General features: G+C 39.4%; 1 protein-coding gene across 8 annotated transcripts; it reads right to left on the reverse strand.

The window, feature by feature from the left end:
* Positions 1-210: 210 nt before the first annotated feature.
* Positions 211-23,874, reverse strand: LOC101846513 (LIM domain-binding protein 2). 8 transcript variants are annotated; one of them, XM_005101703.3, is made up of 10 exons: positions 23,587-23,874; positions 20,324-20,601; positions 11,625-11,700; positions 11,102-11,204; positions 9,993-10,165; positions 8,696-8,821; positions 7,619-7,699; positions 7,006-7,135; positions 3,760-3,917; positions 211-2,770 (listed from the first exon to the last, which is right to left on the reverse strand). In XM_005101703.3, the coding sequence occupies exons 2-10, from the start codon at positions 20,542-20,544 to the stop codon at positions 2,513-2,515; spliced, it is 1,326 nt and encodes a 441-aa protein (XP_005101760.1). In that variant the 5' UTR covers positions 20,545-20,601; positions 23,587-23,874; the 3' UTR covers positions 211-2,512. The 8 variants fall into 8 exon arrangements, with proteins under 8 accessions (XP_005101760.1, XP_035826511.1, XP_035826512.1 ...); XM_035970618.1 differs by lacking the exons at positions 20,324-20,601; positions 23,587-23,874 and adding an exon at positions 14,680-14,828 and having other exon boundaries at positions 8,696-8,818; positions 11,625-12,119; XM_035970619.1 differs by lacking the exons at positions 20,324-20,601; positions 23,587-23,874 and adding an exon at positions 14,680-14,828 and having other exon boundaries at positions 7,012-7,135; positions 11,625-12,119.

The raw sequence follows: 23,874 nt of genomic DNA on the forward strand, positions 1-23,874 counted from the left end.
CCCGCCTTGTGAGTGTTTTTTATTACGTTACAATGACACTGTCCAACAAGGAAGTCATTTTTTTCCCCAACAAATTTTTACTGTCATTTCCTTTGATTTCCCTAGCTCACACTTTGTAACATTCCTCACTTAACACTCACTTATAAATCTGAAAACACCCAGCATAGTGCTAATTCTAAGTTTAAAAATACAAAACAAAAACACAAACAATCGGTCAGAAATGAAGTTTTTTTTAAAAATAAACTGATCCAAAAACCACACTGACAAAACTTTGTGATTGTCTAAATATAAACTACCAGACACTTTTTGGTCCAAATATAGAGACCTGTAAATTCTCATACAACATGAGTTGTACTCTAGTAGAAGCAGTAGTATAGCCACTGTATTCACTATAGTAAAGTTAAGGTCTGAAAACTTAAAATCAAGTTCTCACAACAGACACATACCCTGAAAAATTACATTTCAAGATCAAAATCAAACGAGCTTCTTCCAACCAGAAGAAGATGAAATGTCAACATCATAAACATGCAATTCAGAAGAGTGTGAAGCATTGCAAACATCATTACATTATGATGATAAAAATCTTGAAATCACAAACTTGCTGCCTGAAATGCAGTTATAAATATCAGCTTAATGATAAAACTCCAACTGCCCACAAACAAACAATGATAAAACAAACAACTTTCGCTGCCCTGATGCACTTGTGTTTCCAAACCACAGTGTTATTGGGCAGCCTCTAAAAAATGAAAACATCAACTGTATCATTTGTTTCATTTGTGAGGAAATTAAAGAAATACCCATAACATTCACAATAATAATTGAAGAGCGCCAATCTTTGACAAATGAACGTTCATTTAGTGTTGACAATAAAAATAAGAACTGAGATTTACAAAGAAAAACAAGACAAATGTGCCTGAAGTACATAACAAAAAACGATAGCAATATAATTATATATATAACAGAAACAACACCCCAACAACATAAATATTTGCTATTCACATTATATACATCAAAAATATATATATTATCAAATTGCGCAGATAAGAAGAGGATATCAACAAACCCTCAGGTGATGCAAGTGTATCCTATTGATGGATGGTGTGGAGATTTTCTTTGATGCTGAGGGACACGAGTGAGGTGAAGAAAATAGCATCTATCTGACTGTATCACTGGGTCCCCTGCTTAGCAGTGACAAGCTATGAGGATTGCGCCAAGATAAAAGGTAATAAATCAGTACATTACTGTAAATCTACTAAAAAAAGAGAGAGTGTCATCTTCTCAGCCTAAATCCCGGCATGGAAAAAGAAATCTGTCCATCGACCAACAATCTCAACTATGCAATAAGAAGAACTTTTTATCATTAGCAAACCACTGTGCAAAACCTTCTTTTTCTTCCTTGGCAAACAAGCAAACGTACAAATTTATTTGTGCTGTGAAGTTTTCTCCAGCCTTTCTTATTAAAATTGAATTGGAAGGACGCTCACAGAGCGAAACCTTGAATAAAATGTAAAAATAAACCCTATAATTCTCTTCCCCTTTTCTCAACAACAGGCTCCTATGCTCTCCTCTTGTTCTCGAAGGGAGGTGGGGACGGGAAAAAAGAATGTCCATCTGTTATCCGACGTTCAAGGACAGATCACAAAGTAAACCAGAGATTCAACTGCCTTGTCACTGACATAACCGGCTACGTCCCTCGTGACTTTTTGAAAGTATACGATTATAAACACGTGTCTTTTTTTTTTCCAAGCCGCAGTTAACACAACTTCGGCAATCCTTAGCACCCTTACAAAGTATGACACATCACATTTTTAAAAATACCCCTCCCCCACCGCCAGTTTAAACACAAAATGTACATGTGAAATAAAAGTTTTCTGGTAAATAATAAAACGCTAAAATGTTTGATATATAATGCTGAAAAATAGTGTTATTTCATTTACAGGTTGTTTACATTTCACATACTGAGGAGTTCCCACAAGGCACCTGCAATTCAGGAATACAAGGGGTACACACCAGTAAAACTACCAAACTTTACACATCACTCAAATGTCAGAGTCATGATGCAGACACACAGATCAAAGCAGGCTGACCAAAATATCAGTGCTCCTTGAATTGTCTTTGAGTCACCAAACAGGAGAAGGAGTTATTAAAAGAGGGTAGTTTGTGCCAGCTCCTTTACTCTGACAAGTGCTTTTTTGTTCAATTGAAGAGCAGTTCCTCTAATGGTGAGCAGGTTACGAGAGGACTCAATAATAGCGATAACCGAGATTGAGAAGAGGAGATGTTTTCAAAACCAATCCCCTCAGATATGCACAATAAATGTTTTCAGAACATTTGATTGTGCAACCATTTACGGTTACAAGAGCCAAATGGTTCGGGGTTTTTTTTCCAAAAATATTCCTGCGGGAACTGTAGAACAAAAGCAAGCTATCACATGAATTTTACAAACTACTGATAACAATGCCAAACTCCTAGAACAACTGATCTCTTAGAGTGAAAAAAAAGAATTGGAACCTTATTCCTGTTTGATCTCAGCTTCAGTGAGGGGAGTATTAGTAGTGGGTGTGGTGGTGGCTGTTGAAGGCTGCGGGGTGTTCTTGTCCCCACCCCATGGGCTCTGCTGTACAGCGGGAGAGTTGTGAAATTTGTCCGCGTTGTTGTCCTCATTGTTGGTGGGTTCGAACTGCGAGTTCTCCAACCTGGTGATGAGGCGTTCATCCTCGTCTCCAAATTCTCCTCCCATCAGAGTCGGTTCTCCTACGACCATCACATCCTGAAATCACAATTCATCAGTGTCAGTACTGTACACCTTTTAATAAACCAGGACAAAAATAGACATCAGATTTGTTTGTATTTTCAACCCTATAATATCTTTGAACTTCTGAAAAATATCTAATAGAGGAGAAAAACAGTTATAAAGAAAGAATTAATCCCATTCTGAAAGCAGAAGTACAAGCTGTCACCAAGAAAGTGAAACAAAGGAAAGCTCTAGGCCTGATGCTATACCAGTTGGAAGTGATTGTAACATTAGAAGAATTAGGCACGGAAAGAACAACAAAGCTATTAAATTCTATCTTTGTCAGTGGTAAACTTCCAGAAGAGATGATCAAGTCCATTGTTCTTCACCTAAAGCATCCGGTGCCTCACAACACAAATTGCGTAGAACAAAAACTCTTACGAGTCATTTTACAAAACATTTTGCAACCAGTACTAATGGAAAGAATAAGAAAAAGATCATAGATCTAAAAACACAATCTAGGCTTTCAGACCTGTAAGTGGCCCTCCGAAAAATAGTCTGATAATTAAAAGGAGCGTAGATGTGCGAAATGTTCGGCTGTAGACAACAGGCCACAATACCCCAGCTTCAGAAAATATAGTAACACTCCAGCCATGCCATGACATTTTACACTATAGGCTGACCTTTTCTGAAATTATCAAACTTCAGCTGTATACAAGACCAACAAATGCTTTCAAGTTTTTTTTCTTTGTTTGCTTATTTTTCAACTTGAATTTTCTTTTCTATTCTCAAGTAGAAAAACAGTTTTCGTTTTAGTAAGTTTTTAATGGCACTTGCAACACAATAAGGTCATTATATAAGTGCAGAAGATTTGAGGTGTTACAAACACAAAAAAGAAGGAGGGGAGATAAAGACAATAGATGTTTGATAGGAAAGAAGAAGCAAACCACACCAGAGCACCCGCCAACCACCCACAAAAAAACCCAGTTTACAGTCAACTTGTACAAACAAGACAATGTACTTACACCTGGCACTGTTGAGCCTAAGTTAAAACCCTGTGGTCCTGGTGACCGCTTCTGTTTCCCTGATGGAGGTGCATCCCGGTTGTTGATGTTGCCAGACCCAGCATTTGTGCTCTGAGAGCCTTTCCTCTTCCTCCTCTTGCTGGGAGGACGGGCAGATTCTAGAAGATGGGGGGAAATGTACCACAATGAAAAACAGGAACAATCTAATGACACACATCGTCGCCTCAGAACTGTTTTGTCCAAAGTGTACTTAGCTATAGAGGGCACTTTGGATTAAATAGTTCTGAGCAACAACATGCTAATAATTGAGCTTGCAAGCTGCCAACAATGCACAATCGAGAGTTTAATTAGGCTGGTAGTGGTAGACTAGTCTCAAATAGACCATAACAGTTAAAACTCTAGTAAAAAAACCCAAAAAAAACAGAAGAGAAGAAAGAGATAAAACATTTATTCGATGGGACAAACTTAATGACTTTGGTATAAAAATGGGGACAAGATGTAGAGTGGTTCTTGCAGACCAGTCTTCCTAGACAGGACGGGTTATGGAGAGTAGAATGTTTACAAGCACACCTAGGATGTAGTAATGCTACTCCATTTACTCAAACTCAAGAAGTGGGAATAAAACAACACACCCTTGAACGACCTCATCAGAATTAAAAACGATCTTTGAAAAAATATCTTCCGTAGAAAGAGTACAAATAGTTATTTTTCTAAACTTTGATGCCAAATCATGACCTCAGTCAACAAAATGACATTCTAAGCATGATTATAGGACAAAAATTAACCCTAACCGTATGTCGTGTTTTACTATCGTATCCATACGACGTGGGGAACTCTGTGCCACCACTTTCCAAAGTGGAAATTAACTCGTTAATCCGATCCGTACCCTTTGCATAACAGTCTGTCAAAATGATTTTTTGAGAAATACTGAAAGTTTCAAAGAGATCCCTCAAACTACCAAGGCCCGTCCCGACGAATTCGAGCTATCCGTGTTATACTGTAATAAATGAAACTTATGAGACTCTCCCCATTAGACAGGCCCAATCATAATAAAATACTGAGAACAAAAAGCCATATGTGAGGCAGCGTGGTGGAATCAGGCTCTCGTCAATTTTGGGGCATATAGGGTTATTGGTATCATCTTGAAGCTTGTTCCCTTGTCTTTATTTGTATGAAAATATTATCCATTTATCTTGAAAACAAGTCGGGATATTTGCGAATGAAGGAGGTGGGGGTCACCTGTTTTCAGAAGTAAAATTAGTGAGAAAATGGTGGCCAAAGATTAGTTATTTCCTTAGCTTAAGAGTCCGTGGTGACTGAAAATCTACATATCCTGAGCCTCAAATCAACGTTTTTCAGAAAAATCCACACATAAATGAGTTCTGTAATGGGCATGAAAGGTTTTGAGCCAAAAAAAGAAATTTGATAAAAATTCCAAAACTTGCGGAAAAATGCAAGTTTCTTCACTTTGATTATTTTGAAGAGAGCCTGATTCCACCACGCTGCCTCACATATTACAAGCATGTGACAAGTCTTCCTTTAGTAAAAACAACGGTTTTAACAATTCATCATTGAAGAGAACAAAGTTAATTATGAGCAAGCGTCCACTGCAAACACAAATATTATGAAGTTTACTTTCACAACATGCATGTATAGAGGAAGGAAATATTTGGGACCAAACTGAATGTAAAGAACTTATGATCCACATGCACTGCTGTAATTCCAACCGCTCAAAAACACTGTTTATCTCACTGTATTCCTTCACCACTGTTTTAGAAGATAAAGTGTCAATATCGACAATTAACGTCTCGCCTTTTTTTTTTTTAAGATGAAGAAAGAAAAGGGCGTGTAGGGTATCAAATTTTGGCTTGATTTTTTTTTTTTGGGTTGGATCATGATATACGAACACATACATATTCATGCATTTTAGTAAAAAAAGATAATAAATGGGAAATAGTTGGACATGCACATAGGCAGAAAGATGCACTGGGCAAGGCCCCATGTTTATATATGGTTCTGAAGGAAAAGGGTTGTGGTTTTGCATAAACATTAAGCACTTCTAAATACCGTACAAAGAAGGTCATTTCAAAGGCAGACCACATAGCCCAGGAGAGATGATACACCAAAGAATTATCCCACATAGGCATCTCATCACAGACGAACAAGTGCTATTTCATCCTAAACCTATGTCAAAAAACACTTTTCTTGCTTGTTTCTACTAAATGTAATGTGGGGGATTTTGAGTCAAATTTTTAGACATATGTAGCTCAATGAACATTGCCAATGCAACATTCAGACTTTAATTTTTAACAAACATTGTTTGATGAAAAGACAAAAATTTTTCCTTTTGTAAAATTTTGTTTTAGTGGGATACAGGGTTGTACTCGGGCGGTGAGACAAGTGTTTTAAAAAATTTCTCTTTCAAGGTGATCAGACGTCGTCTTTGTCCAGATATTAGACCTGCAGTCAGCAAATTTGATCGCTGCAATGGTGCTGAATTTGTTGAGATTTACTTTTATGAGCTGCTTTTAGATGTGTGTGCTCTTTGGACATACAGACCTGAGGACACTTTGCTTTCTACAAATGCGGAAATTGTAAATTCTCTCTAAAACTGGTAAAAGTTAGATAAAATAACAAGGCCTCTCAGGATCTTTTTTTTTCTGATCTCCTTCCACTACATTTGATGAGAATTTGTTAAGTACGGTACTTCTGTCTGTTTTAATATATATCTATTGGTAAAAAATGAAATCAGGTCTATCGTCACGGTATAGAAAGCTCCTAACCTGATAAAGAAAGATTCCAGAATGTATTTCACAAAATATACCCCCCCCCCTCCACATAACTTGCATTAATGCAAAAGGAAACCACTGACAGCCAACACACACAAAATGTGGCCTCAACTTCGCACATGCTGGGAGACTCCTCGAGGCAACATCTTTCAAAGGGTTTACTTCAAGAGAAAAATTATTACAGAAATTTTTGACAATGTGCTATATCAAACCCAGACCTTTGTCTCATGCACTTAGGCCAATTTGGATACGCAACAAAATAAATAAATATTTTGATACTTCTTGAGAGAACATTAAATTTCTGTACCCCAAAGAACAGAAGCCTTCCAGTCCCAGGCCAAATGCCAGCAAGATGTTGCCTCGTAGCTTACCATTCACTGGGTACACAAGACTCAGGCAACCGCAGCAAGCAGGGCAATGAGTGTGTGGGGTACTTAAAATTTGGGACGATGCTTGCCTTTACCTGGTGGCGCGACCATTCGCTGCCATTTCTGAAAGAGAGTTGTTTTGAGACAGTCTCTGGGGTTCAAACCGTACGCCTTGTGCCGCGACATCAGCTCCTGCATGGGCTCCAGGATCACGCACAGCTGAAAAACAGTTGCAGAGAACAAAACATGAGGTATAGTGGGTAAGAAAACAATATGATGACGCATAACTGAAAAACAGTCGCAGAGAACAAAACGTGAGATATATTGGGTAAGAAAACAATTTGAAGATGCACAGCTGAAAAACAGTCGCAGAGAACAAAACATGAGATATAGTGGGTTAAGAAAACAACATGATGACGCACAGCTGAAAAAACAGTCGCAGGGGCTGTTCACCCTGGAAGCGACCTCGTTGAATTGAATGCGTGTTGTTTTTATTGATTTTCAAGAAGAAAAAAAATTAAAGAAGAAAAAAAACAAACAGGGAATCTATCGCCTCTCGCTGAATCCCGAGCTCCACAGTAATGGATCATTCAGGAGCTCAGGAAGAGGGGCACGGTAGCCTCAAGAGGTCAGGGCTCAAAGGGTTAAAAAATGTAAATAAAAATGGCAGTATCTGTTTGACCGTTTTGTGAAGGAGCTTACCCGTAAAAAGTTGAGAGTGTAGTTTGTCAAGCCCATTCTTGTAATATTCTTTGACAACTGTTCCACCATAGTCGGATCTTGCTGAAAGCGAGAAAAATAACACAAAAACAATATTAAAAAGAATGCAAACAATAAAACAAAAGAAAAGAAAACAGATTTTGACTCAGAGCTGATAATCGTTAAGGCCTAACAGAAAGAAATCTCACAGGATTATGAAATACACATGCATAAGATAATCCACCTACAATTTTCAAGGAAGAGATTTCCATTGTGAATATCATGAACCTCAAACCTTGATATCAATATGACAATTTTTGTTTTGCAACCACATTTTTCATAGTTCCTGGTAAGTAATAGACTTGAAATTGGGTTCAGAAACTCTCTCTCTCTCTCCCTAACTACACTGTGGCATCATAAATGGTCAGTAATGCCGACAGCACGCAGGAACTCAATACTCGCTCGGGGGTCCTTGAAATGTACTGAATGTGGGTCACTGAAATGTCCCAGCAGACATGTTTTGGCACGATTATTGGAGGGACGGACATTTCAGGAATACATAGTCTCTTCCTCCTCTCTGCAGGCTCAACAAGAAGGATCTGGGTTGTCTGCTGGCACAATTTTGTGTAGATTTCAGCTAGGGCGATTTTCCACCAGTTCTCATTTGGGAAAGAAGCTGGCGGTCTTGTCGTATGATTTGCGCGGGTTGACCCTTCAGAAACTTTTAACTTCATCTCATAGCTTGAGCTCCAGTTCCAAATCATCTGCTATAATCCAATATTCCACGAAAACCTGTTTTAGTAGTTAAGAGTTTTACGGCATTAGCAACACTAATAGGTAATAGAAGTTCAGAAGATTAGAGGTGTCACTAAAGAGTAACATACAAAGAAAAGAAGAGATAAGGACAATAGATGTTTGATAGGAAAGAAGGAGCAAACCACACCGAAAAACTCTGAAAACCTATGACCATACAAAACACTAGGCTTAATATGTGCGAACAATGAACATCTTTCACCATGCATGAGAATAGTAACCTGCATCATAACTCAATCAATGCTTAATAAAGAATTTTTCACTCACCTGCATAGCAATAACACTGCGTGGAATCAGTTCTCTATGCTGCCGGATGGCAAAATGCCACGACCGTATCCTCATAAGGTCATCAAATGTGAACTCAAGTATCAATCTCCCCTCTGTTATCACCTGCTGAGACAAAAAATACACAATTATTCTCACCTTAGAAAGGACAGTTTAGTTTTTGTAGAGGTTTTACGGCGCTCGCAACTGCATAAAGTCATATGAGCGTCAAGGGGTGGATGTCAACAGAGAAGTCACTCTGCTCACCTCTCTTGCCTCAACAGCACAAAGTCTGCTTCCACTATGAAGGCACCTCGAAAATAGCAGTTCACAAGAGAGTGACAAACATACAAAAGAAGTAGAGGGAAAATGTCAATAGTAAGGATGAGGAAAGAAAAAGCAGCAGTTCCCCCTATGTTGTTCTGGCACAGTATGAGCATGACATTGATAAATCAGCCCATTTACAATTCTGCTGTGCATACTAAGAACATTTATTAAAGATGAGGAGGAGGAGATGGTAAGCTCTTACAAGTATCTTGGAATAACAATTGATAACAAGCTTGACTGGCATCCCCACGCTGCTCTTGTGCACAAAAAAAATAAATCCGAAGAATGTTCCTTTTAAGGAAATTAAGAAAAAATTTTTCGAGTCAATAATAAAATTATGTCCCTTTTATACCATTCTTTGATTGATGGCGTGCTACTATTTTGTATTTGCTGCTGGGCTGGGAATTGTAAGGTGAAAGATAAAGAAAAATTCGACAGAACCATTCAGAAAGCCAGCAAGATCTCTGGATATGATTTTAGTAGAATTGATGAAATGTACAACACCACAAGTTTGTTTTAGTAGAGGTTTTACGGCGCTCGCAACTGCATAAGGTCATATGAGCGCCAGAAGATTAGAGGTGTTACAAGCGAGTAACAAACATAAAAAAGAAGGAGGGGAGATAAGGATGATAGATGTTTGATAGGAAAGAAGAAGCAAGCAGCGAACCACACCAGAGCACCCGCCAACCACCCACACCACAAGTTTAAAAAAGATAAAAAGCATTATAAACGACCCATCACCCCCCTTTTTCCACGCAAATTGTCAGATAACGCAGCAACAGCATGTACCTCTAAAAACAAAGCAAGATTTTAGAGTTTTTTCAATCATCTAGCGAGGCTATTGTCAAAGTTTAAGAAAACCTCTTCAAAAAGTTGTCCTCATCATGAACTGTTAAAAAATTTTATTGCATAAATTTACATAATAATGACCTCAGAAATAGTAAGACAATGCACTGCATAATAAGCTACTTACATTGGTGAACATGGGCTTTCCGTGTTGGGTGACCATAAGGGCATGGTCACAGTCAAGAGTGATTGTTGTATTATGAAAAGATTCCTTTGGGTACTTGAGAATATAATGCAGATCTGTCACCTCACCTTCAAAAATACTTCGAAAGTAGCGAGGTATAAGAGTGCGTCCAATAGCTGAAAAGCAAACAAGAAAGACAACATAAATCATAAGCCATGATTTTTTACAATTAAAATGAACACATGCCAAAATAAAATTCTGAAAAAATTAGGCAGCAATATATAACCAACAGTATAAAGTAGGCCTACCAAGGGTAGAATATTTTTACTGTATGTACATTCTTTTCTCTAATCCCCATCTTTCCAAAAAGTAGGAGCCATATTTACCACTCCAGTCATCTCAAAATACACACAGTAATGCTAGATGCTAGAACATGGGTGAACGTTCAAAGACATCAAAAAGCCCGAAGAGGTAAGGTGGGAATTTTTAAAAACCTGAAAGTCATCGTACAGAAAGATAACATGGCGAAGACAACAAAACACTCACAAAAAACAATAAGTCTTAACATATTCATGGGCCTACCATGCACTCAAAAATAAGGCAGCTGTTCAGGACTACTCTGTCCTGCTTCAAGACCCTCGTTTTGCATCTTGCATAGTTGCAGGTTTTTACTCCAGGGTTCCTGCCCTGAACTTCCCACCAAATTCAAGGAGATTTCAATGAGGTTTCAAGGAGAAATTTTAAAAATTCAATTTGGTCAAGAAATTCAAGCTGAAAGCCTATTTCCCATGCGCCTACACTTGTCTGTAAAGAATCGTAGTTTCAATTTTCCGACAAAACTTTCTTCATGTCCAATCTAGCAAAATTCAATGAGTTTTTAAGGAGGTTCCTCAAATACAAGGAGTTTTCAAGGAGATTTTTCCTTGAATGCAAATTCAAGTTATTCAAGGGGGCTACAGGAACCCTGTTTTACACACGTACGTGCCAGCCCCAGTCTAAAAAAACTGGCAGACTTAAGTCTGTTGAGGTTAAAAAAACGGAGGGGCCGGCATATTTATACTGGCGAATTTTCACCCATGTGTTAGAATGGCAGAGAGATTTTTCACACTTACTGTAACGCTTTGGGCCATCTTCCAGACAAAATGTGAGGGTGAGGGACGCATCATCCTCAAAGAACTCCGTGGTAAATGAATCCCACCACAGATTGTCACTGTCCTGTAACGTAAAGATTTATCTGAATTATAAATGAGACCGAAACGGGATACTTACACAAACTTTCTGCTGTCAACAATGCATCACATATCTACTGACTACTGAAAAAAAAAGAAGTCAAATTTCATCAGTGTGCTTGAGAAAATGGACTTTTACCATCAAAATGCAAACAAGGCTAGTTTGATTATCTCCCTTTAAAAAAATATTAATATCAGAGGCAATAAATGAAAAGCCTGTGTTGGCAAATAGCCATGGTTTATATTCTAAGTTTCCACATATAATTTGGCGCATGAAGGGCCATCATGAAGAAGAACAAAGGTCTGCAATAAACAAATGGAACAAAGAGTATTAACCTAATTACCAATCATTCTGAGATCATTTGTGAAGAATAGAAAAGAACTGTCAATTTCCACAGGCTCTCACCTCTGTGCGATGCTGCAATCTTTTGTTGAGCTCATATATTCTGTAATCAGGCTGGCCCATGTACGGCGTTGGTCTCCTGTAAAAAGTGGAAAATGGAGAGGAGTAGAAAGGATCCTGTCCAGGCATTGGAGGACCCCCTGGCATGACTCCTGGAGGCATTGGTCCTGGTCCTCCTGGGATGGGACTCGGTCCCGGTCCGGGCATTGGACCCGACGGCATGGGGCCTGAGGGCATAGCACCCGGGGGCATGGGGCCCGAGGGCATGGGACCTGGCGGCATGGGGCCAGACGGCATTGGTGGTCCTCCGGGCATTGAGACACCCGGGCCGGGCCCTGGGCCAGTTGGCATGTTCAAGTTTGGATTCATATAGAAGCACTTTGTTCCAGTCAAACAACTCACATTTGATGCACCATTGTTTTATACATTTGTCTTCAATCATATGAGACGTCTTTCAACATTTTGTGACTCCTTCATCTGTCATGCCTTTGGTTTCTCCTTCACAGAGGAAAAAAGGAAATCTTCACCACTATTCACACAGCGAAAAAACTTAAGTTAGGCCAGCAGCTCTCTGCTAAAAATGTACTGCCCTTTCTAAAAGAAGTTTAGAGGTAAACAAATCATTGTCTTTTTCAACAAAAGTTGCTTCTGAGGCACGATACTATTTTTCAGGAAACTGAATTGCAAGACCCACAGATAGCCGAATCCTAAGAGTATGTGTCGCAAGATGTATACAAATCCTACTACACGACACTACTAAACTGGACAGCTGGCATTTGGCTTACTATTAGAAAAAAGATTAAGTTTATGTTATAATCTTGAACTGGTTAGACTAAGAGCAAGACTTCTAGTAACTCTGCAGTAATACAAAGCAATTTGATGATCTGGATTAGAGAAAGAATTCTACTTGTTTAAAGAGTAGCCAAATTACATCTACCCATGACCTACTTTTATGATTGCAGTTTAGACATCAGAAGTAAGAATTTAGCCCTAGTATTATGAAAAATGACACAGTGGGACTCTTCACTAGTGAAAAATTACACTTGAAGCTGTGGTTACAGCCCACCTTGAGTTAAACCATGGCGATCTGAGAAAAACCTTGGCTTTATCCACATACAAAATGTTATTGTTTCTGCCTAAAAGTACTGACACAAAGTTTAGGTTTATAATTTGGTTTTGGCTACAATAATTGCCATACTATACCGTGAATCAATATTCCAATTCTCGTGTCTTAGGTTAGGGCCAGGACAAAGATCAGGCCCAAAGCCGCTCCCCCCCCCCCCCCCCCCAAAAAAAAACACCCTCTCTCAACCCTCTCTCTCTCTCTCTCTCCCCCCCCCCAACACTACGGTTCTCTATATGATAATGATAGTGAATAGTAACAAAAGGGGAATACAAAAGGCATGATTACAGTCGAACCTGTGTAAGACAGCCACCCTTTGTCAAGGAGAAAAGTGGCTGTATTATAAGACAGGTGGTCGTATTTAGGCAGGACTGATCAGGACGTTGAAAACAAATCATTCCCTTCTTAAGTCCAACCGAAAGTAGCCTCATTGTTACTGTTTTTGTTTTTGTTGGCTTGTATTTGGTTTGTTATTTTTATTTTGTCACTGATTTTGCGCAAGTGTGACGATAAAACGAAATGTGTCAGGCGAGGAAGACTAGAGTGCCATGTTAAAACAAATCGCCACCACTCGGAGAACGAGCCATGCTTCTGTCGCAAGTTTCATGTTGACGTCCATTGCTTACTGGGTAAACAGTGACCACTCATCTCACTTACGATTTGTTTAATTTTGAGTTCTTGGCGGGGCGTGGGTTATGAGGGATCACACGCTTCCCTCACCAGCAGCTGGAAATTTTGGTCAACAGTGGGAGGGGTCACGCAACATGATCGGTTGGAAGGACTACCTAACAACAACGACAGGTGATTGGATATGACGGCTCACCCACAACGCCAGGAGCCAAAGCATAATTTATGACAAAACGTAATTGAGTCACTAAGGTGGTGTGACAGGGGTGTGTGTTAAAATATGGTGGCCGTGGCCGCTTTGGACAAGTGGCCTTTTTACAGTGAAAATTATTACAGAAAAAAACGCAAGGCAGGGGAGAAATGGAAAGTGGCCGTTTGTACAGATGGCCGTCATGGCAGGTTTGACTGTAGCCTAGGCTACAGGGTACAGTGAGAAACTTTCAAACAGAAGCAAGGCATCTGAGGTAATGTTTAGGATTTAGGTTAGGCAGGGACTCAGCAGAATTTTTCAGTTTACCAGAATTTAGGTTTGTCGAGAAAGAAGTCTAATATTATAAAGGCTAAGGTCAATTCTGACTCGATTCTAGCCTCATGCGTGAACTGTACTGTGACTGACATTGTTGTTTCGTCCTGTGAAGTGATAGATCTAGATCTAGATCTAGATTCCAGATCTTCTCTCTTCTAAAGTCTCTAGTTTTGCAGTCCACTCTTTGTAGTTTTCAACTCTTTAAAAGTCTTGCATGCTCGGTAGGCTACACAGTTAACACAGGAAAACAATTCTACTGATTAAATATGACAAGCTATGGCCCAGTGTGGGAGTCATCCCTTCGTTTCACACAAAACTAGATCTGTACTCTAGATTCTAGCAGAAAATCAAAAGGAAAAGTCAAATAAAAATAAAGCGTGACTGATCAATCCAACAATGAGACGGGCTGAGTCGAGTGAGACAGACCAATGCCAATATTATTGTTTACAACTGACTCTTTACTTTACGTTCCCTTGAGCGTTCCCACAAAAAACACAGTGATTTTAACAACAGACAAAGAAAAAGCACCCTGTAAAATCAGGAAATCTTGCACTATACGCATAACATTATTATTAACTGTATGCCGTAGTCCTTTAGTACTGTCCATATCCAGATTCTAGATCTAGATCGGGATCATGTCAACACACAACAATCTCCTACACGATCACTTCGAATCGATTGCTCTTCACGAGTGAACACCAGCACGAAAAGGCTTTTGAAAAACAAACTTGTCCAGAAGAACACAATAACCTTACTGGTAGAAAAATCTACTTGACCATTACTTCTTCACTTCAAGCATGTCAGAAAAAAATAAGACGCAGTTGTTCCGTTTTCTCTAAAGAAAATCAATCGCTGCTTCATGGGTTGATAAACACAGAAACACAGTAGGCCTAATCATCGCCATTACAGACACGCAAAGCATTGTGGGTAAGGAACTTTCACCCCGCCTTGCAGCAGACGGCACGGCAAGCAAACCTAAACCCAGCGGCAGCGGGCAGAGGCCGTCGTGCGTGGTCTAGGCCTCGGGGCTTTGATGGCCGTTGCAACTTCGATTTTTCTGTTCATCGCGGACACCGATCGATGTTGTCAATGTTGTAGACCTCGCACTACGCTTCTGTTGTTCGCTTTTGCATTTTCAACTAGTCTAGCTGGGATTCCATGATACAAGCATATTTAATTCCCCACCTCCCGTTATAGTGGTTTCTGTGTTATATGAAGACGCGAAACCGAGGGGTTGACGAGGGGGAAAAAGGGAGGGGGGGAGTGGTATAATTCTCAGACACCAAACATTCTCGCAACAAATGGACCTAATCATACAACATTCTAATGAAAACTCTGATAAAAGAAGCATACGGACAACGAGTTCAGTACAGAGGCGACAGGCACAGTACAATATAACAAGAAATGAGTGGGCTGTTGGCTAGGCATAATATATAATATATATATATATATATATATATATATATATATAGAGAGAGAGAGAGAGGGGGGGGGGGGGAGAGAGAAAGAGAGAGAGCAATTCTGTGCGACTACGGACACGTGAAATTTCTTAGTGCAGAGAGGGAACGTGGTTTACACATGAACACATAATGCGTCACATGATATTTTCAGCCGTACGGTACTGTATGTTGGACACGTTTAAGAGACACGATACATTTAGGCCTATATCTTTGACTCTAAGCACCAAGCTCATTCAAATGTACTCTATTCCTGTCACCACACATTAACCCTATCCGTATGTCTTGTTTTACTATCGTATCCATACGACGAGAAAACTCTGTGCCACCACTTTCCAAAGAGGAAATTTACTGGTCAATCCGATAAGTACGCTTTGCATAGCAGTCTGTCAAAATTATTTTTTGAGAAATACTAAAAGTTTCCAAGAGATCTTCGCACTAGAAGTATTCTAAAATGGGAAGAATACAACCCCTGGGATACAAAATGACCCAAGGTGTATGGATAGGGTTAATGAAAGATCTCGGCTTTGCAGATCTAAAACAAAAGAGTGACCCCGTTCGCCACGAACTGGAAGAGCTATCGAAAGCAACGTCAGGTCTGTCCTGTCTTGAAAAGCCCAAAAGCAATAGAGGGAGTTAATCCCAAGTAAAAAAAAACAAAAACAGAGAAACAAGACTTTGGCACCGTTACACCGATTGAATTATATATTTCCTAATCACCCGACTTATATATAAATATACGTGTGCCATGAACACTTGCTGTTTGATAGAGGTGCATCGTACAATGATATATATACAAACAGCGGGAGATGCTTGATAGCCCGAAAATCGGACTTCAAACGCACAACGGTTACATTCAACTTTTCTTTATTTTTATGAACTGACAGGTCATCTGACTCGGAGAGACACGGCCATTTTAGCGACTCGTATGTCATCCTTAACCCCATGACGACGCAACTAAATTTTGGCATAAAAAAAAGAAAATCAACGAGAAATCAAAACAGGGATTTTTTTTTTTTACACCAGTCGTATGGAACACAGTATCTTCCTCTAGAAAGATTTAAGGGCGGTCATAGTTCATTGGATACGTTTTCACAAATTTAAAGTTTCTACATTGTGCATTAAACTCAAAGAGAGCAGGGCATAAAGAATCCAATCTGTTTACAGATTTCTGATTTCGGAAATGTGTTAGAAAATGACCCACCACACACAGTCGTTATTTGTAAAGTCTGGTTCTTTTAAATCTTTGAAAAGGTTATAATTTCACCTTCTCAATCAGATAATGTTCCTTACTTTAAAAACGTTACTTTTTACAACTCACTGATGAGGATCTTGAAGGAGTCACGAGAGACATTCAATATTTCTATCTCCTATTAGAAAACACCACTTCAAAAATAGAGAAATACATAGAAATGTCTATCAGGATATTAAGATAAAACGATAGTCTGAATTGATTCCACAAAAATATACGAAACAAAATTACACACATGCATTACACATATTATTATATCTCCTCTTTTTCTCTCATTTGTTCTGTGCCTGTCTTTTTTTCTCTTTCTCACACAAAAGTCTACAACATCTATAAATCCATCAGACATGTGACCGGGGGCTATCGTTGTCTAGAGCTTAAGGTGTTTGCATCTCATTTAATAGGTCTGGGGTTCGAATCCAGACAGCGGTGGAAAATATTCATGTCTAAAATGTTCTCCTTTCACCTCCTTCCCTGCTCTCTAACAATGTTCTATCGTCTGCTTTCGTCTCCACTTTCTGCCCCCACCCTCACCTCCTTTGTCCCCTCCTCTGGGCTCCTGACTCTTTCTGTACGGTAGCCTTTCTACTGCAACTCATTGGCTCCTTCTTACTGCCATCTTTCAGCCACACCCCTGATCTTATGGCAAGTAAGATCTCACACCTAGCCTTCTCTGACAAAAGGAAAAATCTTGGAGGTCCGAAGTGCAAGTTGCGAACGTTAAAGATCCCTTGATAGTTCAAAATCAATACAAGTAGGCTTCGGCCGCCATCTGGGCAAAATTTCAAAATTTCTTATGAACTGAAAATCGTGCTCATAGGACATTATGCAGTCGCGAGCGCCGTAAAACACTCAACAACAATTTTTTTTAAAAGTTTGACCAGTCTGGTAGAGAGTAAAAAGAAGTAGGGGGTGGATATTTGAATAACAGAAAGAGTATCAACGATCACATGAACATATCATTCCTTTTTTCACGTATGATTTGCAGCTTAAAGGAATACTAAGGTAGAAAATTTACTTGATTAATCATTCAAAGAAAGATAGCTGAGGTCTCTCTGTTAATCTCCAAAATAACCATACGTCCATGCCCCATTCCCAACAGCCACCTCCATTATCACACCCATGTCTTTCCCTTGTTTTTCTTCAGTATTCATAAGTATTCTCTGCTACATATATCGACAGCTGAGCGCAAGAAGTGACCATATCACTTTTCAGTTTCGAGAAAAACAAGTTTGAAATTTTGACAATTTTGAAATCTTTAGACACAGTAAAAAAAAAACCCGCTAATATCTCTGACACCGAATTAAGCAACGGCTTAGATATTTACAGAGGTAAAAAAGTGGCTTCTTAAAATCTCACTACTCATATCCATTATTCCATTTCGAATAAAAGTGAATAAAGTCACTTCTTGCCTTTTTTTTTTGGTAAGTGTTTTACGCGCTTGCAACTGCATAAGGTCATATGAGCGCACAGGACATACCAAACATTTTCAGTTGGTAGGAAATTTTGAATTTTGCCATCGATATATATTGGGCTTTTCATCATAACATGCAGCAATAGGCAAGTAAAAAGGTTTATGTACGTCTAACTTGCAGGCGTAACAAAACTCACACTGTCGAAAGATCGCTCTGAATAGTTTAGTTTTAGTAAAGTTTTAGTAAGATTTTACGGCGCTCGCAACTGCATAAGGTCATTATATTATGAGTGCAAAGGGGTGGATGTCAAGAGAGTTCAAAAGTCCAAACGGGGAATCAAGCTTACTCTGCTCACCTCTCTAGCCTCAACACCACAATGTCTGCTTCCACTATCCAGGCACCCCGGAAATAGCAGTTCACAAGAGATTGACAAAAATACAAAAGAGGTAGAGGAAAATGACAATAGTAAGGATGAGGAAAGAAAAAGCAGCAGTTCCCCCTATGTTGTTCTGGCACAGCATGAGCATGACATTGATAAATCTGCCCATTTACAAATCTACTGTGCATAAGAACAAGTTAATATCCCCCCTTTGGGAATGGCCTGACAACAACTTCAGTCCGTAGCACTGCCCTGGTGGGGGTTGCTCTGATTAGAGATATGTATGGATCTAAACCTCTGGTTTCTTCTTGTTGGAGGAATTACACCTCTACACCAACGGAAGCCCTCCTTCAGTCTCTGCTGTGAGCAGCACAATCACAATCTAACGACCGTCTCCCCATATAGCAACACTCTGTCACTCACAATTGTAAATCTGAGCTGCAATTCTTACTTCAAGCCTATGTGAGAAGAAATATTCAATTTTGGACAAGCCGAGTAGGCTTATCACAAAAGTGCAAGCTGCGCATGTTAAAGATCCCTTGGTGGTCTGAAACTGATAAGAGTAGGTTTCGGCCGCAACCCGGGTAAAAATCAACCAACCAAATCCTACCAACTGAAAAAGTTTAATGTGTCCCGCGCACTCATATGACCGTATGCATTTGCGAGCACCGCAAAACACTTACCAACAACCCCCCCCCTCACAATTGCAGGTGTGAAACCATGAAAGGCGAGTGAAAGTATGTTTCAGTAGGAAAATAAAGCTAAATACAGTGGCCACCACCTAAGAACCTGGTGATTGGAAAGAATAAAAAGCAGGTTCTTGGCAGGCCTGTTTCTAAAAAGATTTAAAGTAACACAACTCAGTTCCTACCCATTGGCTTCCCTTGATTATTCTACAACGATGAAATAATGACCCACAGGCCAAAGACCTCCAACACATTCTGATTAACGCTTAGTATGAAATTAACGGTATTAATAAAACGTTTATAGTACCTAGCCAGATCAGTCGCTTTTTGGACATAAGTAGTGTGTCAATAAAGCTTCCCTGATTTTCCTATTTCGGATGAAAAAATATTAAAGTACTAAATCTTTGAAAAGTAAACTATAGTGAATGAATATTGCACTTAGCAGCAAGCAAGTTTGTTGAAGGTAAGTTTTGTTCTGCAATAGTAGCTAATCGAATTTTGAAAAGGCACTGGCAAAAAGGGAGATGGCAACATATTGCAGACAGACTAGAGATATTTCAAACAGGGCCATCTCTTGTTCAGGATAAAAACAATCAAATGTAAGCTCCTTTCCATTTTGTGGTGTAGATTTTCATACAAAGATGACACATATCCATATTCGAATGAGAAAGGAATTATCCAGACTGCTAAGAAACTTGTCACTGACCATGAAAGAAGAACACAACAACTAAACTAAAGTTACACAGGGTTATTTATAACAATAAGCTTACCAATAATATTTTTCACCCCCCCTCCCCCCAAAAAGCAAAACAAAACAAAAGGAACAACAAAAACAACAAAACAAAGTAAAACATTTTCACATTTTGTTGTCTTATTACAGCCCAAAGTAAACTTGAATACAACAAATGAGTCACATCATAAAGAGCCTTTTGAACAAGTAGTAGGGTCTAGCCTTTTGCGTCGGGGAAGAGTGATTTGAGTCCTGGCACATACGATGTGTGTGGGCTGCACACATTAAGTTAGAGAGCGCTAATTTAACAACTATCAGTTGTTTCTCAAATTTGGCGCTTAAAATTTTTGTCTCTGACAATTTCTTTAAGAAGGATAAAATTTGTTGAACATTTATAATTAACTATACATTTTAAAACATTTTAGAGTGAGAGTTTTTTTTAAATAAAGTACTAACATTAGGTCTATCCAGAAGGCACAACATATATTACAGTTGAAGCGTAAAACTTACTGTATCATATGATCTCTCTCCATGAAACCAGGCATGGGCCCAGGCATTGGTCCTGGCATTGGGCCCGGCATCGGTCCTTGCATAGGTCCCTGCATGGGTCCTGGCATGGGTCCAGGCATAGGTCCTTGCATGGGTCCTGGCATGGGTCCTGGCATGGGGCCAAGCATCATGGGCTCTCTTTCCATTGGTGCTGGCATGGTTGGGAATCTAGGCATCAACATCCACAATGCCTACTGGCCAGTAGCAATTTATTTTGACAAGTTCAAAATTTAAGATGTCTTGGTATGGGGAAAAAGAAAAAAAAAGAAAACACTTTTATTAGACCATATTGTCAAGTTCAAAAACTCAAAATGTAAAAAAAAAAATAAAAGAGAGAAATTACATCGTCGACCCAGCTATAGCAGCACATAATCTTAGTACTGTAAGTCAACGGACAATGTTTGTGGTTAAAATCAGAAGGATAGACTGTGCCATTATTTTATATTCAATTATTCAGTTTCTTGAGCAATCACAGACCTGGTGCCAACAACAGTTGCTGTTTTAATTAAATCCATTTTCAAACCACTACTGTATAAAATGTATTTAAAAACTAGGCCTACTTGATATGTTGTAATGGAGAACAATTTGCCTTCTGTTCTCAAGGATAGAGAGCGGAAAAGTTGTGTATTCTTAAGGGCTCCCTCCTCTCATGTATAGAGGCCTTTTGTATCTTTCTCTCTACTCTCTCTTTCTGTGTACTATGTGGGTAGTTAATTTTACTATAGTAGTTTGGTACGCTCAATTTACTTTTCACTGTCATCATAGTTTGCGGCTGGTGAAATGTGTGACTTTCCATACACTACTGCTTCACATAAACCTAAAATACAATGTATAAAGTACGATTGGATATTAAGTTACAAGGAACAGTGTACTCAGGCACAACATGATGATTATGGTGGGAACAATGACTATGGGTCTACTTTCTAGACACTTCAACTTCAGTGATAAAACTGAAAGCAGAAAAAGTTTACTGTCCAGAGAAGATCTTACCTCTTCCCCAACCCCTGAAAACATTTAATTTTTTTTTCAATTTTGTATAGTTTGTTTGGTGGGAAAGCTTCAACCATGGTTTTACGAGAACCTTTAGAGCTCGTGAAAGAAGAGATCCACTTTGAGAATACTTTTGCCAAATCCTCAGCACCGTTATCAGTTCATGAATAAAAACAGCAACCTCTCATCATCTGACGAGGAGAGTAGCAGTCATTTTATTTTCTTCAATTAGTTTCAAGTCATAGACGAGGATCAGTGCAGATATTATAATGAATTTGAGTAAAGGACGAGCTCTGAACTAAGAAGTAGAAATAATAACACTACAAACACAAAGATAGAAGACCTTAGAGTGGTTCAGTTACATGAAAAACCTGATCATTCCCAGTATCTGCTTTCTTTTAACTTGAGACCTGCGGAAGGATCATTTTTACGTATGTATAAAGGCTAATCACCGAAAGACCAGCTTTTACAAAGGCAACAACGACACTAACTCCGTGGCAACTCAGAAGCTCCAGAAGCAGATTGTGTGTGAGGGAAAACTTCTTTGAAAATCGGGTAAAAATGTTATTTGGGAACAATCTCCCCCGAGTCAGTGGTGTCAGCTCCAATGGCGGACACGTTCAACAGATGTTTGGATGAATACTGGAAGGATCTCCCAACAATCTACCACCCCAATTGCCAAGACTGATTAGAGCCTGCACGCAATGCATACTCAGTCAATTTACCAGATGGTTGAACAGGCTCTTCTAGAGCCTCAACCGACTAAAATCGTCAATGCCAATGAGAATAAAAAACATATCTGTTGCAAACCTTTGACGTAGCTTTGCTGAAAACAAAACTTGACTCATCATGATATTTCGAGTCAACACAATCTTGTCAAATGCTCATGATAAAAGAACTCTGTTACACATGCATAGTGTGATACAGTAGAATAACTGATTGCTGCTGCTACTGAGTACCATACAATACAGAGCAGAAAAGAGGGCTGTTGTGTTAAGTTATAAAACTCCTCACTTCTCACCATTAGAATTTCAAGACTAAGCTCATCCTTTCCTAGAGATTCCCACATATCTTATTATTATCATGAAGATCTATTGTCCTGTTCCATTATCATTGTATAGTAGCTGAATAGAGTAGATACTAAAGCTTCGAGAGACAGTAAATCAGGGGTTTGTATTTTGTGTCCACATCTCTTCCAAATTCTATAAATAAACAAAGGATAATTGGCGCTTTTTCGGTAGTTCCGCCCCCGCATTTGTTATTCGCCGGTTTTGGCCCCAAGAGTAGGGGGGCTTGCCCCCCTGACCTAATAAAAACAAGGTGGGGGGTTTCAGGGGGGCATGCCCCCCTGAATTTTACCACAATTTAATGTTTTGCAGTTGTTAGGTTTGACATCTTAGCTTGCCGTGAATCAAACGTATATAGATCTAGATGTAGGTCAGGCTCTATCAAATAAGGGGGGTGTGGGAACTACCGAAAAAGCGCCGGATAATTAACAAACGACAAATCTGAATATATATGAGTGTGACAGGACATGAAATAGTAAAATAGTTGAGCAGGGGGTGGGGGCTGGATGTGACACTTCTTTATCCAAGATAAATATCTATAAATTGCTCTACCTTTCGACAATCATCGTGTTATGATCATGAATGAAAGTGTAGTACTAGTAGAGAGTAGCTTTAGAATGGTTCGAGTTCTAGCGTGGGGGAGGAGGGGAGGCACTCATGGTCAAAGCAATGGAACCTCCATGCTACTACTAGAGATCTAGATCTAGAATCTAGATCTAGATCTAAGTTCCCCCTTCTATCTAATCCTCATCGGGCAGTCCGGCCAAGAGAGACACTACTGGCACTGGGACTGGGGCTGTACAAGACAAGTGGGAGCCCTGCAACCCATCCCTCAAAACTGCAACATCTCCGCCTGGCAACTTTTCACATTATAATATAGACCTAAGCTGGAAGGACTTCCCTAACGAGCGACCACCCCATCAAACACAATAAAGAAGAGGCCTTTAGAACCCTAACCCTACCCGCCCTAGATCATCAACCCCTACCCCTCAGACTCAGGGCCCCAGCTAGCCCTCAATTCTGCTCTGTCTCATCTATCATAGTGGTCGCTCGTTACGGAAGTCCTCCCCCTAAGCTTTATTTTATTCCAAACGTGAACGTCAGTCTCCACTGCTGTTGCAAAGACAATTCATGAGTACAATCGACGACAAAATAAAATTAGCCTACCTCATTTGCTCTCACTTCTTGTATCATCAGCTTGCAACCCGCAGCTGTGTGTAACAAGTTGGGAGCACTGAGAATAGTGTGTCGTCTGCTTGCTTACTCTGATATGCTGTTTCCAATAAGTCCTTCAAAAATGAATCAAAGGAAAGCCAAAGTCGTTACAGATATCAGTAACAGGTGAATTTACACAACGAACAAATACACCACAATATTGTAATACAATGTCATCCCCTTTGTCTGAATTTCCACTAAAAATCAATAACACTTTGCTAGGTGAGTGCTCTCCGGGCC

This window comes from Aplysia californica, unplaced genomic scaffold (assembly GCF_000002075.1).
Source record: "Aplysia californica isolate F4 #8 unplaced genomic scaffold, AplCal3.0 scaffold00294, whole genome shotgun sequence".
In the NCBI taxonomy this organism is placed as follows: domain Eukaryota; kingdom Metazoa; phylum Mollusca; class Gastropoda; order Aplysiida; family Aplysiidae; genus Aplysia; species Aplysia californica.